This window comes from Dasypus novemcinctus, chromosome 1 (assembly GCF_030445035.2).
Source record: "Dasypus novemcinctus isolate mDasNov1 chromosome 1, mDasNov1.1.hap2, whole genome shotgun sequence".
Classification (NCBI taxonomy): Eukaryota; Metazoa; Chordata; class Mammalia; order Cingulata; family Dasypodidae; genus Dasypus; species Dasypus novemcinctus.
In genome coordinates, this window is record NC_080673.1 from 78,890,187 (window position 1) to 78,907,905 (window position 17,719).

Genomic DNA, 17,719 nt, shown 5'->3' on the forward strand with positions numbered 1-17,719 from the left:
TCAGGGTTCTCTGATTCTCATTATTAAACACTTTGTTTGCCTAGCCAAACTCTTTTCCATAAGATAAATTCTAGGGCAATTTGAAGATGTTAGCAGTAAGCAAGTCCTTCTTTTTAGTCAGCTGTTTATCAGCTGAAAACCATGTTTCATTTGGCTTTTTCCTCTAACCCATTATCTATCTTTTTCTAAACTAAACTAATATATTGAAGATATGTTCTGGGTGAACATCATCCATAACTATTATAATCATATAACAGGTTGGATAAAGTACAGTAAACTCTTGAGAGTTTGATCGCCAAAGAATTTTAGAAGAGAGGCTCATTTCCAGAGATATCAAGTCTCTGCCTCAATTTAAAAAACTACCCAATTAGAATGTTACATAATTTATGTTAGTTCTTTATTTTGAGAAATAAATACTTCAGTGGTGTAATTCCATATTCATTATTTTTATATGCATATTTTATCATAAAATGACAAATCCATAAAATAATCCTTTAAGCTTACTTTCTTTTAGTGTATATACTAAATACTTGTTGTTGATTTTAATTTTAGGGAACATAATTATAGTTAAATAAAGTCTACTTCTTAAATATATGTATATAGAGTAGAAGAGTGCAAACTCTGGAATCATTTGAAGTTCCATCAGTCACTAGTTTTTTAGAACTTTGTATAAAATTACTTAACATCTCAAAGCCTCACTTTCTCATCTGTAAAATGGAGATGGTATATACAGAATTGTAGTGAAGACTAAATAAAATACTACCATAACCTGCTTCATAAATTTCTAGTATATAGGGAGGTGCTCAGTAAATGTTAACTATTATCTCTTTAGTGTTTTTGTTTTTCTATCTTTGGTTTATGTAGTCTGCAGTGATTCCATTTAATTCTAAAAGAGAAATTTCTCAGTTTTTCCAGGCTCCATGTCCTTAACTCTCTCTTCTCAAGGAGGCACTCATATAAAATTCCACTGATACCCACCGTGCAAAAAGCCTTTGATGTCTGAGTTAGTCTGAGTCCTCCAAGGAGCAGATGCCAAGCTTGGTATAGTTGTAGAAGCAGTTTATTAGGAGAAATGCCCTGTGAGAGAAAAGGGAAAAGGAGCCAAGGAAGCTGGGTGATCCTCAAACCCCCATACAGGTACAACCCAGAGGGAAAGAAGGAGAAAGATGGAAGGAGGGTTGTGTGGAAGCATCTTTGACGGCCAAGCAGTTCTAGGGAAAGTTTGGCAAGGCTGTTGGGGAGTCCTCCAGCCAAATCACCTGTCAGAAGAAGCTCAGGAAAGAACCTACCTAAGTATCCCTACCATGTTCAGTCCTGGGCCAGGAGCAGCCCTGGAGGCATGGCCTAGTACAAATGTGGTGACTGGTTTCAGACCTCATCAGCCAGAGACACTGGAAAGTCACACTCCTGCAGTGGGGGCTCTGAGAGGCACATTCTCTCAACTGCCATAATGTCCTTCTATCTAAAGAAGGAGGTCTGTGTACCTTGAATTTTATATTCAACATCTTCCACTGTCTGGCCTAGCCTAACATTTTCAGCCTGAAACCTTTACTTTATGCCTGACAGTCTGTGACTACTCAGTATTTCCCAAATACATATAGTACTCTGCTACGTCTACAGTGTATTTCAAACTGTTTTTTTCTGCCCGGAATACCCTCCCTTTCATTTCTGATGTCTCTCTTCACTTCCTTAAATCTGACCCAGCCTTTAATGCATTTCTCTAAAGCCACCTCTTTTCTAATCCACTCTGCTTAGAAGCTACCTCATCTGTCATCTCCACACATGCGGTACTTACATTTTTACCACCTGTGTTAATTAGGACTAGATTTGACTATAAGTCATGAAAACCCAAAATAATAATAGCTTAAACTACAATGCAGTATATATCTCTCTGCTGTAAAAGCCGACAAGTGGACAGCCCAGGTTGGTGCTCCACGAAGCCCTTAGGGACCCAGATGCCCTCAGACTTTCTATGCTGCATCTCTAGGTTCTACTTCTACTTAGTACCACAGGTGCAGTTCCAGCTGCATCATATCCATATTTCAACCAGGAGGATGGAGAAAGGACAGAAAATGCACGTCAGCTGTCTCTTAAGGAAGGTATCTGGAAGCTGTCACACACATTTCCTCTTGTATCCTGTTGACCAGAACTGGCCATATCAAGCCAGTGGAGTGGCTGAGAAATGTAATCTTTATCTGGATGGCCATGTGTCCAGATAAAGAGAAGGGGAGAAGAATTACTGAGGGACAACTGGCATCCTCTGCTCTAGAATCTATTCAAAACAAATGTACCACCAAAACATTTATATGCTACATTTGTGGCTATACCCCTATTAGATGGTAAACTCCTATATGACTGCTACAGACCTACATAAGTTGGTCTCCCTTGTGCACTGAGGTTCCCTTTCATGGAGCAGCTACTCAGTACATATTTATTGACTGCAGCAATTAAGAATTAATCAGCATTTCTTATAGATTGAGAAATAAACATATCATCACCTAAGTTGAATAAAAATCATACTCATTGGTCACTAAGGTACCATCTCGAAAACTTAAAATTTTCAGGGAATTAAAGACATTAGGTACCTGTTGATTTAAAAGTAATTTTAGTAATTCTGTCAACTCCTGTAAATCTGAATTTATGACCTTTGGTAAATGGCTTAACCATTGTAGATTTCTTCTGGTTTCCATTATTAATATACTGGTAGTAATAATAACTGTTGTCATTGAAAAAGAGATTTGAACAAGGTTTCTTACTTCTCCAATGTACTCCTTCTTCCTGTGGGCTCCTTTTCATTTTTCTTATCTTTAATATAGCTGCTTCTTTCATTATCTGTTGGCTTTTGCTGTTCCTTAAATATTTATAGTTTCAAAAATTGTTTTGTTAACCTAAAATTTGTACTTACTTCATAACCTTTTCTTGAATGCCACAAAGTAATAAGCATGAACTAGCAGCCCCATGAGACTATTAGGTGTGATTTCTGTGATAGTTTGCATGCCTTCACAGATTATCCATCTAGTTTCAGGAAGTATTCAGTCTAAGTTCATTTGCTCTGATGTTACTTTTCTATCATTTCCTTTTCATTCTTTTTCCCTCATTCATAATACTGGGCATGCAGTCTATACCTGATTTGACTAAATTACACATAAATTAAAATGCACAGCAAAGAAAGGGAAGATGAAAATATCTTGGCCAGGAATGAGGCCACAGACTTCAGGAATCTTTTTGAAATCAGTAGGCCTTGAGAACACCATTTGCAACCATTGACCCAGGAAGCCATTTGACCACTGGGTAAGAAGGGCAGAAGATAGGCTAAATATCAGAACTTTGAGAACAGCAGGCATAGATTTTATTTTGAAATAAATAAATTCTACTATTAGACTCTCCTATTTTTATTATTTAATCATATTACAATTAAGATAGGCCTATCCTACAGCTGGAGAAAATTTCTGTAACCAGATCTTATTTCCCTAATACATCACCTAGGAATGTAAGACTCTTTTTGAAAAAAACATGCCCTAATCTGTTCTTCCAAACCCCAGCACTGATACTATATTTATGTCACCACTGATATCAGATTAATAGTTTATGGTCAGCCCATTGTGTAAGACAATGGGATAAAGCTTGTAAAAATGTACATTTTTTTAATTTAGGAAGATTTATTTTTAAATTTAAAAAGTATTACAAAGGCTCTCAAAGCAAAAAGAGAAGCATTTAGAGAGGAAATTAAACAAAGGAAAAGATTGAGGAAGAGGAGATGAGAAAGACTCTACCAGGAAGAAGAGTTTAATAAAATTTTAGCCAGGTTGTGTTTTTTTTCCTTGATCAGAATCTTTTATTGAGATGAATAAAGTAAATAACTGAAGAAGTAAAACAAGCACTAGACCTTAGTCATTCTATAATACGATAAAAAATAAGACATGGGGGAAAGATCCAAACAAATTTTACATTAAATTGTACAAAAGCCGACAGGCCCATTAACCGTGGCAAAAAGATTTTTTAAAAACTTCTTTTAGATAGTTAACTAGTTGTGAATTTTTACCTTTTCAAAACACCTAAAGTATAGTGACTACATTTACAGCTGCATTCCAATTAAAATGTACTTTTCCCTATAATTTGAGACTGGTCTGTCTCATAGAATCTTTTTTTAACTTTGCTTTGTACATGTTTTCTCACTGCACAGGAAGAACTCATATTTGTTATTTCCACAGGGAACGTGGTGCAAACAAAATCAATTATATGTATGCTCAGTATGTTAGAAATACTATGGAACCACTTAACATTGCAGATGTCAGTAAGGACAAAAGATTTCCCTGGACAGTAAGTAACCCAATTTTAAACTTGGAGCTAGAAGGTGGTTTTCCCCTCAGATCTGTACTTGGTTACTCCTCAACTGAAGGGCTGGCCATAGAATTGGCCCTTTACAACTAATCTGTGTTTTCCCTGATCTGACAGAGTAGAATAATATAGCTCATCATATTTCATGAAGGCAATCATTTTAATAACTTAGGTATTTTTCTCCTACTTATAACAGTCTTTAAAGGTCACTTACGAACAGCCATGGACTAGTTTTTAAGTAATTTAAGTTTTACCTTTATAATGTCAATTTCATTCCTTAGATAGTATTGCTAGAGTTCTTGAGTTAATCTTCAAAAGTTAAGTTCCATATAACTCAAGTTTATATAATTGGTAATCTACCACAGTGAGTAATACTTTAGAGAAATATGTTTCTCTATTTTCTTTGGAATAACAAAGCAGCAAAGATCAGTTTCTCAGACACTGGAAACAATGAATTCTAGAATTTTTCTCTCATCATATATCAGAAAAGCATTGCATTTTATGGCAGCTATCTTGGCTTTCTTGTTTGCATATGTAGGAGACTTTTATTTACAACTTTAATAATATGGGCAGTAGAAGCAATGGTGTTATAAAGAAGAACAAGTTTTGTAACATGTAGTGTCTAGGTGATATATTCCTTTTGGGTTCTGCTTTTGGATTACTTTGTGGATTTGACAAGAGAGTTGTCAAATTTTCTCAGATATAGAATACACCAGTTTTGTAGATATTGAATAGATACTTTATTTAATATTACTCTAAACTATGTGGGGAAATTTTGATATTTAAAAATATAGAAATATAAGACTTATTTTTAATAAAGACTGATGAATTCATTGCATTTATGAGAATTTTAGTTTATCTTGTACATTTTTCTGTACTCATGTTATCTCTATCTAATGAAAGAGGAATATGTTAGTGTTTTCAAACGTCCAGTATGGTTTATATGACATCTAATGGACAAATCAATCTCTTCCAAATTTTTAGCTGTTTTGTCTTTGTTTTTGTTTTAGAATGAAAACACAGGAAATGCAGGCCAGCATTGCATTAGAAGTTTGCTTTGTACACCTATAAAAAATGGAAAGAAGAATAAAGTAATAGGTAAAGCCTTTCCATTAACTTGTACCCTGCACATAAAAAATAAATTATGTATTCCTGGCAACTTCTCTTTTTGAAGTGTAAATTTAAAGATTAAAATGTGTGAAAAAAAGACAAAAATTGGAATGATAAAAGAATTTTTAAATGATTTTATGTCCATAAATGCCAGTAGACATTTAAAAATATTTTAACTATGGTTTGTTAAATAGAATGATTATTACAATCCTATTTCAGCAGAATTTATTGTTTAAGAATGACATGATTCCGAAAGTAGACTAATGAGAGACATCAAGTTCATTATAAGTGTTGTTATTAGAGTCTCACTTCCTGGTTTCTGAAATAGTTTTGTTTTTAATATGTAATTTAGATTGTTGGCTGAATTCATTCATCCGTTCATTCAATAAAGATTTACTGAGCATTACACTATTCTGGGTAGTTGGGATGAATCAGTGAATGAAGCAGAGATCCCTGCTGTCATGGAGCTTTTATTCCCATATGAGGTTGTAGGGGAAAACCTCTACTTCAGTAATGGTAGAGGAAAGCATTCTCAGAAAAAAAAAGGATGTTTCTATTATTGACATATTTATTTCTTGGCATTGCAGATTATATGAAGAGTAGGGCAGAAACTATGGGACTTACTAGTGCCAACCATGCATGATTGGCATTGTGAAAATAGTCTGAACTGTGGACATTTTCCCACAAACCTGGAAATAAAGGAAATATGAATGCCTTCTAAAGGTTAAACTTTTTAAATAAAAACCCTGAAGGAGCAACACTTACACATATATAAGTTTATTTAGAAAGAATGAAGAGTTTCCAGATTGTAAGACTTGACTAATTTTGTAAAAATATCTGTCAAAAAGAGGAGTTATCATTATTGAAAATAGAAAAAAGGGGCAAACATTGAAAGTGTCCATCCAAGTTCTGTCTAGAGGGAAAAGAACCTTTGTCCCTAATGGGGGATAAATGTAGAGTTGTGTCAATGTTCATTAAGTATTCTGACCATATAGGCAAGGCTATCCCTGGGTGGACATGGATTAAAAAAGTCATAGCCAATATTTTCTCTGCAATTCCATTCCCTTTGACAGTCTGCATCCCTATTTTGAGATGGACACATTAGCTTAATGCCATGAAACATTCCACAAATCTGACTACCTTTGTTCCGATTATGATTTGCTTTGCAAGAAATGTTAGTTCACAAAATACATTATTCATGTACTCTCAGATATATTGGTTGCAGTTCATTCTTATTATACATTAATGAACTGGGATTGAGGCAATGCACTGCAACTGCTTGTGCATGGACTTCTGTTCCTGGGACAGAGCTGTTTCTCCTTGTAAATGAATACTATTCTAGTTTTATAACTTGGTCTCGTGAACTCAGTTAATGTGGCTCCAGGTCAGAGAGATGGCTCTGTCTCCAGGTTGGTAATCTACTTTGTAAGCCGCCAAGGCTGTGAATTGCTGAACTAAAGCCTCATAGACACTGACTTCTAACTTCCTGTTGGGCTAGTTGGTCAACTGCACTTTTCTACAATGCTCAGAGAAATAGAGATTAATGAGTAAGAAATCTGTTTTAAAGATCATCACCAATCAAATCTCTAGCATAAACAATAAGAGAAAACTGCTGAGGGTGTCCTTCAATATGTTCCCAACTAAATGTATATTCTAAAATTTTATTTACCAGCAGAATAACTATATTATGAGTGTTTTGCTTTATGATATAAGTATAAAGACTTAGTACAAACTGCCTTTGACCTTTGAAAATATAAAATTATATTCCAGAAGGACAACCTTTTTAAAATTTTTTTTAATTTAATTTTTTTTTTAAAGATACATAGATCACAAAAATTGTTACATTAAAAAATATAAGAGGTTACCAAACACCCCACACCAGTTGAGCCCGTCTGTGGTCCAAAACTTCTTTAAAAAATGTAGCCTAAAATATTGCCAAATTCAATTAGTAGGAAAATGAAATAGTAATGATAGGTTTAAAGGTTACAAATAGAATACCTACTAATTTAGAAAAAATAAAAATAAATTGGGGTCTCAAAAAATGAAAAATGTTTACCATCAAGTTCTCGTAAGGAGGACATAGTGGCAACTTGCACATCAAAGCACATCTTCACTTTTCCTCATTCCCGGGAATGGGGAATGACAGGAACTTTGCCTACCTCAGGCCTCCTACATTGTTTTATGCATATAATAAATGAGAACCTGTTAAGTGAAGGGAAAAGAACTCTGGACTGGGAGTAGGAATCACAGCATCCTGTTGGCTCCACCAATTAATTGGTTATGGACACATTAGTCATCTCTCAAGGTTTTATTTTCTGAGGCAATTGAACTAAATAACCTTTCAGCTTTGTTCAAAATTCATATTCTATGCCCCTAATTGTCGCTGTTTTAGATGAGGAGGCAAAAAATAAAATAAAAAATAACAATTGGAATAATCCCAGACTTCTCTTGGCATACATTTTGTGTCACCCTCCTTGCTAACAGAGCCAAAAGTAAGCAAATGTTTTTGGAGAGGATAATTTCCCTACAAATAAAAAGAAAGAAAACAAAAAAAATTATTCCCCTGTCTGGTTTTGGGGGAGCTTTAGGGAGAAATTTGCTTTGTGTTTCCTACTGTTTTACAAGTATGACAAGGCTAAGAATTTGAGTTCTGGATTATATATTGCACTTAGGCACTCATGGATTCAGCATGAAAAATATCATGGTTAAAGATAGTTTGTTTTACATGTCACCAACCAGATTTCACTCTTATGTAATTCTAATAGAGAATCCCCATAGAGTTGCATGCAGAAAGACAGACAGGCCCATATGTTTTTTGTAATCTTCCTCCTTCCCTCCTCATTTTTTTCTATTACTGACATTTAGATGAAATTATAGACATTAGAACAGTATGGGGCCTGCTGTATCTTCAGATTTATTCCCTGAGGTATCATTTCATATCCAAATGTTTTCTTAGTGCTCTGGCTGATGCAGTGTTTCCACCACTTTGCTTCAACAGTACTTAAGGAAATATTTTTCTCATTCAACATTCATTTAGTTGATCCAGTAATTTTCCCTATTTATTAGGTCAAACATGACTTTTCCCCATATTTTATTTACCAGGAACTTTTTTATATCTATTTTCAATACCAGTCAAGGAAGATTTTGCAGAACGCAGTCCCATTCCTATCCCCCCAAAATAATAAAGTGTTTGAAAACATCTCCGCCTTAAATAACTTGTATTTCCATCTCATTGTTAGTGAACAAATATGGTTAAACAGAAAATTGTGGTGTTTTACCACACATTGTTTGACAGAGAAGTATGAGAGAAGTATATGTTCCTTACTGAATGTATATTCTTCTTTTTCTTTTTTTTTATTGTATTTTTTTGAAGATACATGGATCATGAAAAATGTTACATTAAAAAATATAAAAGGTTCCCACATATGCCACACCCCACTCCTCCCATATCAACACCCTCTTTCATCATTGTGGCACTTTCATTGCATTTGGTGAATATATTTTGGAGCATTGCTGCAATGCATGGATTGTAATTTATATTGTAGTTTACATTCTTTTTTTTTTTTTTTTTTTTTTTTTAAAGATTTATTTATTTAATTCCTTCCCCCCCCCCCGTTTGTCTGTTCTTGGTGTCTTGGTGTCTGTTTGCTGCGTCTTGTTTCTTTGTCCGCTTCTGTTGTCGTCAGCGGCACGGGAAGTGTGGGCGGCGCCATTCCTGGGCAGGCTGCTCTTTCTTTTCACGCTGGGCGGCTTTCCTCACGGGCGCACTCCTTGCACGTGGGGCTTCCCCACGCGGGGGACACCCTTGCGTGGCACGGCACTCCTTGCGCGCATCAGCACTGCACATGGCCAGCTCCACACGGGTCAAGGAGGCCCGGGGTTTGAACCGCGGACCTCCCATATGGTAGACGGACGCCCTAACCACTGGGCCAAAGTCCGTTTCCCTGTAGTTTACATTCTAAACGGTTTATCTATCCTAATTCTCTCTCAAGTTCTGTGCTTTTTATTTCCACAATGAATTTTCTGAGTCTCATATATTCAAAACTTACACTGTTAGCTTGTTTGAACGGGCCGAACACTTGCATCCTTCTGATCCTTTGTATCAGTAAATGTGGGGAGACCAGCGTGCCTACTGAGTCTTTCTGTGTAGACCTTCAATAAATTTTGACTCTCCAATCATTGTTCCATATCACTAATTTATTTTGGATTTGCTTAGCAAATTACATGTGGATCTTTAAATAAGGTAAAATGGTTGGAGATGGTCTGAACCCTCAAGTTTAATTTTGAATTCTTCATTATGTTTTTCATTTTAAATTTTATCACTTGGCCAACATCATCAACTGTTTATTTGTTTATAAAATATTTGCTTGGATTTCCCTAATGCAAGTATAATTAAACTGCAGTGTCTTCCATGATGCACATCATTTGTATTATTTACTAAAAGATTTCTCTTTTTTCCCACTTAAAGAATTTAAAATTATGCTTATAATAAGCACCAGGAAATAAGACTTGGGGAGGGGGCAGTAATTGGAAGAAAATGGAAAAATAAATAAAGTTAAGAAATTATAGATTAAAATTATAAAAGTGAAGATGGCACAATAAAAATAAATGTAGGAATTATAGCTCCAATTTTTTATTTAAGAGAGAAAAATAAGAAAAATTTCATAGTAGCACTGTAAAACAGGAAAGCATAACTTATTGGACCAGGAATATTGAGGAATTTCTGGAAGATAGGAAGTCATTTACTATACCTTTACAAGGATGCATTTTATGTTAAATGGGGAAAATTTGAATAAGGATGAAACATTATCACACAAAGCAGAATTTAAGGTAGGAATAATGTGAAGGATCATTTTGCAATGGTTAAAGTTAAAACTCACGAGAAAAATAAAATTGCTGTGAATACTTCTAATAAACTAAATATTGCTGACATATGAAACCCAAGCTATTAAAATAGAAGGACAAATGGACAAACTCATAATTGTGATGGAAGCCTTTAATAAACACTTCTCACAGAGTGTAAAAGTAGAAGAAAAATAAGGAAACATTAACTTTGATAAATATAAGGATTAAATGGATTTAATTGGCTTATGTATTTATATTTCATGGACAATATAAATTACTATCAAATATCCATCAGAAGTGTACACATAGTGATGATATATATATAATGCAAACTCAGTAATTTTTAAAAAGTGGAATTCATGGGCCCCTGTCACAGATCACAGCGCATAAAACTGGAAATGTACAGAAAAGGATAAATCAGAAGGAAAAACTCAAAACTGCATAAAACATTCTCCTAAATGACTCTTAACAAAGAAGAAGCCAAATGTCAACATGCAGGTGTAGCCTTTTAGAACAGTAACATAAAACCTTAAGGTACATGATCAAAGCAAGACTCAGAGGAGAATATATAGCTTTAAATGTTTTTATTACTAAGCATGAAATAATGAAATCTGAACTAAGCATTCAATTCAATAAACTAAAAAAGCACCTCTTTCCCCCAGTTTGTGCTGCCTCCCCCAACAATAAATAAGTGGAAGGGGAAAAAAGCAAAGGGAAGAAATTGAAAAAATAAATTTTTGAAATGGGAGGAGAGATAAAACCAGAGCACACTCTGGTGTGCTCAGGATAGTAATCAGATAGTAAAAGAGAAATACAGATAGGAGTGAGAAAGGGAATGTTAATTACAGGCAGAACAAGTTCTAAAAGATGTTAGATAATCCAGTGTACCAAATAGGGATTACATTTTGGTGAAATGGGTAAAATTCTATAAAAGTTGCCAATAACCAAATTAACCTGAGAGGAATTTAACAGCTTTCATGAAAGTAATTGGAAGTTATTTTTAAAGTCATTAAAAAAAAACCAACTATTTCTCAAGGGAGAGGATAAAATAAGGTGAGAAATAAAGAAGAGGGCAAAATTAAGTAATTTATAAATGATACGATTCTTGAATGAAGAAACCCGAGAGAATCAACTGAAAGGACATCTAATAAGTTTATGAAATTATTATAGAGAAATAACTTAAACTATGCCAAGACAAATCTGTTTGAAAATAATAACAGGGGAAAAATCCCATTTACAATAGTAACAAAAATTATAAAATACCTAGAAATAAACTTGGCATGAAATCTGTGATATCTGTATGAAACTGTAAAATTCTACAGAGTAACTTAAAAATTTTTAATAAGTGAACTAAAATGTTTCTTGAATGTTAAGATTTAATTGTGTTAGGTACAACTCTCCACAGATTGGATTTACATCAATTTTAATATATTTTCTTTTTTGGGGGGAAATGGTGTTCTTGATCAATATCTATAAAATTAATCTAGAAGAATAACATTCAAAAAGAATCATGATCAATGGAAAATTGCCCTATGAGAAATTAAAATAGTGATGTAAAAGTCGCAAATTAAAAGCATGGTATGGGTACTAGAAGAGATGGAAAGACTGGTGGAACAGAATAGAAAATCTAAAAGCATAGCCAAGTGTAGTATATATAATATTTGTGTTGTATGTAATAGAATATATTTCATTGCTTCTAAGATGCCACTGGTTGAGTGACCCACCATATTATGTGCCCCCAAGAAAGAAAAAAAAAAATGCCAGTTAAATTATGACAAACTGCTGGTTATAAGATGCATTGATTGTGAAAATGTGAAAAAGTGAAATAAATAAGTATGAATTTTGTATATGACAAAGTGGCAATTCAGATCATTAGAGAACTACTTACATATATAAGAATTCATTAGCAATTTGGGGAAAAATGAAGTTGGATTATAGGATTAAATGTAATATAGACAGTAAAAGTACTAGGATAAAATATGTTTATATATAATCTTAAAATGGGGAAACCTCTTTTAAAAGCAAAACACTAAGATTAAAGACTGTAAAGGTTGTTGTATTTGACTACTTGAAAAATAAAATCTTTTATACAGCAAAAAACCTTTCCTAACTAAGATAATTGGCAAATTACAAATGAAATACATACACTCTCTCTCAAGATAAATTGTAAGGTAAGGGTAGGTCTTACATATTAGTAAGACAGATGCTAATTATTGGAGCCTGTGTTGTGCAGTGGAGAGAAACGTAAGTCTACAAGTAGGATCTAAGAGTTTAGCCCCTGTTTAGCCAATAGTAAAACTGTGGTTGGTAACAACATCTAATCCCTGGAATTCTGGGAAAGGCAACATAATCCGTGTGATTTTAGAAGCCACTTGGTCTCTTGCCTAATTTCCGGAGGTGCCTTCAAGGCCCACTAGCTCTCAGAACTCTTGTGATCCCGTGAAACAAAGTATGTGCAAGAATATAAGGAAACATTGAAATGTTACTGTCTAACTTTACTACTTCCTGGCTCTCCTTCATATGGTTTATTTCATCATTGCACACGTTAATTGGTTTTTATTGTGTGGTTTTATTTTTTTGTTCTGCATTAACTACTTGTTTTTACATATAAATAAGTTTGACTTGGTATATTGTAATGGCTTACTGGTACATGCAACATTCCAAATTATCAGTTTTAACTTGTTTAGTAGAATTAAATTTTCTGAAGGATGTAAGGAGATCAGTGGGATTATCGTGAAGGCTGAATAAATATAACTGTCCATTCTACCTTCAAAGAGGAAAACTTAGATGTTAATAATGTATGGTTTGTCTTCAAGACCCCTTTTCTTGCCCTGAACTGGGTTTATATCTCTGATTAGTCGTGGATTATAACATAGACACACTTTAGCTTTTCTGCTCCAAGGTTGTTACAAAGGACTCTTGATATTAAGTTGCTTAACTTTCTGTTTCAGCAAATTGTGAGCAATTCCAGAGCTATTAATTAATACCCTTTAATGTATTGATTCAATAATTTTTACTGAGGGATAGATTTGAACTGCTGTACAGGTGAGAGGTACCTTACCTAAGTCATAATCATGGCAGACTGCCTGATATCCACATCTCAACACCTCTTTTTTGTTCTTTCTTTGCTATACACTCATTTATTCTTATGAAGTGATTTTTTAAAATCTTACTTATGAAAAATGTCCATTAAGTAGAAGAAAACGTTTTGGTAAAACTTGAAAAGGCAGTTGCATTGTGATGTGATGATTAGAGCAGGAAATATGACTCTCAAGAAAATGTTATTTGGGAGACAGCCAGGGGCCTGTATAAACAGTTCCAAGTTTATAATTTGGAGATACACAAAGGTTAGACAACATAAACCTTGAGAATGTAAAAGGTCTACAATATGTGGGTATGTTTTTACCATACATGGGATATGTTTTATTAAGATAGTGAATGCCGACTGTCATTCAGTACATGATGTTTAGTTCCAGTGCCCCATTTCATTGTCTCATTTGAAGTTTGTATTGATAGGTAATGTTAGAGAAGTAATCTCTGCAGAACTAATGCAGATCAATAAGGATATAGATGTCTTTAACATCTGTAGAAACACTTCCACAACAGAAAAAGAGCAAATAGGAGAGTTCAGATAATTTGTATTGTTAAAAATAAAAATTTTTATAAGTACAGAGTAATGATGATAAAGGGACTTAATGTGCATCCATCCTTGTATCATCTTAGATTTTATGAAGTCCTTTTGTGCTCCAGGAAAAATAAGAGATAATAAAGACCATATTTTCATGGGAAAGGGACACAAGTCATCTGGGCCAGAGTAGCACTTCTACATTCCTTCTTTAATTCAGCAAATATTGTCTGAGTTCCTGCTATGCCAGGCATTTTTCTAGCTGAAGAAATGGAACAGAGAAAACAAAACTCAGTCTCTACATCCAAGATATTTACAGCTTGGAAAGAGAGGTGGAAATAAAATCAACCGTGGTACAGTGGTAATATTAGGACTTCAAAAAGGGAAAGTGGGAGGCCTCCAGGAGTTCACTTTGGAGGTATGCGGATTGACTGGGGAGACCCGTCAGGAGGGCTGTGGGGGGCAATATAGCTGGTGGGAAAGTGTGCAAAGCAACTGCTAGTGGTGTGCAGGGAAAAGAGCTTGGGCTTGGGGCCAGGAAGAACGTCTGATACATATTCAGAGACAGACATGATAAGGACCTTAACAGCACTTTGTTTTACCCAGAGGTAAGCTGAGTCACCAAACTCCTAATGGAGAGACCACTAGGCTCACAATTTCATAGTGCACCTGGTTCAATAAAAATTTATCATAATATTGATGTAATCTTCCATTTGTATTGACTACATGTTTGACTTTATAAGAGAGACCAGGAATTGGGCGCTTATGATTTTCTTCTACTTGTATTTCCAAGTAAATAGTCATTTTTAGTCATTTATCTGTAGTATAAAAGTTGTCTGCAGATGTGATTCTTCTGGACACAGAGGTGCATATTTGAAATTTGAGACTGTCTATGCGAATTGCCTATTTTTTGCATTCTATTTTTTGTGTAATTGAGTTTTTAAAATTCTGGTTTCTCAGAAAGGAAAGGCAGTGTGTGTATCCCAAAAATTTTATGTGCATCAAAATTGTTCTCTTGGCAAGCATACAAAAATCCAATTAGTCTCCAAAGGACAAACTTGTCTTTAGGGACTCAACTGATCTAAAATTCACTACAGAGTCTGAAAGAAAACAGTACTCCAGGATTTTTTTTGAACACAGGCAGCATACATGTATGACTGTGAAAATAGTTCTCATGAAAATTGATTCAGTTAACTTTTGTAGCCTATATTTGTGGACATTTGTGTGACTATATGGAGATGCCAAATACTCCTAAGAGAAAAAAAGGATATGTAGATTAAAAGTATGTATATTAATGTTAAGAAAAACTATCACAGTTTACAATAACATTTGCTCGATTTCTTGGACCATTGTAGGGGTTTGCCAACTTGTTAATAAGATGGAGGAGAATACCGGCGAGGTTAAGCCTTTCAACCGAAATGATGAACAGTTTCTGGAAGCTTTTGTCATCTTTTGTGGCTTGGGAATCCAGAACACACAGATGTATGAAGCAGTGGAGCGAGCCATGGCCAAGCAGATGGTCACCTTGGAGGTGGGCTGAAGTTTACAGGACTTCTTGGTCTCTACAGGGAAATACCCAGCTTTTACTTTTCTCTCGAAACACCTCATGGTGCTTGTTTTTTTTGTTACATCATTTGTGTCCTCACAGAAATTTGCACGACAGGTGATCAGATCCATATTAGCCCCTTTTAAATGGCTAAGTACACTAAGACCCAGATAATTGAGAAACTTGTGAAAGGTCGTATGGCCAAACCAAATCTCAGGATTTTGCCCCTTTAGTTCTCTTTTCTACAGAAAGCAGTCCTTGACTTTTAATTGTCTAGTCACACAAATGTCCACTGCCACTTTGGCCTAGCCATGCCTTCCCATTGCCTGACCCACCCCATCTCTCCATGCAAAGAGCTATGGGAAAAAAAGACTTTAAAAACAAAAACCATAGGCACTCAAAGAATAAGAAGTGAGTAAAGGGAAAAAAAATCTATGAAAAGCAGGAATACTTTAAACGCCTGGACTAGCTACTTCAGAATCACCTCAGAAATTCCTTCAAGCTACAGATTTATAGAAGCCACTTCTGAACATTCTGATTCAGTAAGCCTTGAGTAGAGACTGGGAATCTGTATTATTACAAAGCTCCCCGAAGGGATTCTGAATGTGCAGGCTGCTAGTGAACCACTGACTTAGAGGGACTGAGTCAGTTTTTGAAAACTGGCTCACAGTAGATGGGTGTGGATTGATGAGTTATTTGGCTCACCATATAGTGGCACTTCCCTCCCAAGCAGGGCCAGCTCTTTGCAGATACAGCTCCCTAACTGCGTTGCAATATGCAGTCCACATAACTTGGATATTTCTCACTCTGTAGACCAATGTAGGAGATAGAATCTCTACTTATTTCATACACCAATGTGGCATATGTTTGGTTGCTTACCTGTTCTGATCTAGTTGATCAGTGGAAATTAGTGTTTGAGATATAATCACTTTTCCTCTGACTGCTAATAAATCCTTAACCTAAGCAGCTAAAAAGATATACATTATATATCAAGATTTCCCAGTAATAGCCTTTACTTTCTAAGGTGCTGCAACATGAGTATAAAACATTAATAATTGTTCTACAGTGTTATGTAAGATAAAAGTCCTTGGACTATAAACTTGTTGGAAGAGTTTCAGCTATATATATATATGCAATTTTAATGCATCATTATCTTTTTTATTGTTACTTTTAAATAAATTCTTTATTATGGAAAATTTCAACATAAAATACCCTTGAGAGTACAATATTTTTTAGTATTTTCTGGACTACTTTTTATACTGTAGCTCTTCAGTTAAATATATGAGCAATTAAACTGTCACTAAGCATAAAAAGTGTTCACTCTCAGGTCATTATGGGAAGTCATTTCTGTGATCAAGGCCTCACCTTGAAAAAAATGTTATTTTCCTTAGGAACCCATTGGATAAAAGGCCAGGACACAAGCTCCTCAGATTTCCTGATAACAGTGAATTATTTTGACCTGGAAGCCATGATAATTATAATAACAATAAAATAGCAGTAATAATAATAGCTAATCTTTATCAAAGGCTTACATTGTATTCTACTCCTTACATATATTAACAAATTTAATCCTTATACCATATGAGTAAGGTGCTTTTTTATCTCCTGTGTGGCAAAATTACTTTTTCTGAACTTAGAATGTGCTGTATTACTCCATTATTCATTTATCCAGTGTTGCATTACAATATTTATATTAGACTTATTCATGGTCACATTCTTAGCTTTTCTCAGAAACTACTTTGTGCCGTCAGCAGCCACAGGTTGACAGCCCCTCACCTATTGATTTCACATAGGTGAGAACAGGAGCTCTGAGATTACCTTAGATTTCATAATCGTTAATGGTTAAAAGGCTAAAACAGATTAGAAGTAGCACGGTATTGTAACCATCTTGACTCACAAGAGAGTAAAACATGTAGTCTTCCGCTTTAGATTTTGAATTGCTTAAAATTTTGAAAACTGGCTCACATAGATGGGTGTGGATTGATGAATTATTTGGCTCACCATATAGAGACTGGAAAAGGGTTGTGTTTTTATCAATGATTTTTAAAGAATTGAATTAGTAGAAGATAGTAAGTCTAACTGTGTACCTCAGCTAGGGTAATGGAAAGTATTAGATGAGGATTTGAAAGCTGGATCATAGCCCCCCAGCACCTCTCTCTAGGGATAAGCTGTGGCCAAGTCTAATGAATCTCTCGACTCATATGAGAGGAGAGGGATCCCTGAATCTCTATTAACATCCTGTCAGCCATACAGTG

The 17,719-nt window shown here is 34.8% G+C and overlaps 1 protein-coding gene across 5 annotated transcripts in view; it reads left to right on the top strand.

Annotated features, from left to right (window-relative positions):
• PDE5A (phosphodiesterase 5A) overlaps window positions 1-17,719 on the top strand; it is a 160,605-nt gene that overhangs the window by 87,917 nt on the left and 54,969 nt on the right. For all 5 annotated transcript variants that reach the window (XM_004479025.4, XM_004479026.4, XM_004479028.5 and 2 more), the window contains exons 8-10: window positions 4,212-4,320; window positions 5,349-5,436; window positions 15,274-15,449. In XM_004479025.4, coding sequence (XP_004479082.1) covers window positions 4,212-4,320; window positions 5,349-5,436; window positions 15,274-15,449 — 373 coding nt within the window. The remainder of the gene's footprint in view (window positions 1-4,211; window positions 4,321-5,348; window positions 5,437-15,273; window positions 15,450-17,719) is intronic.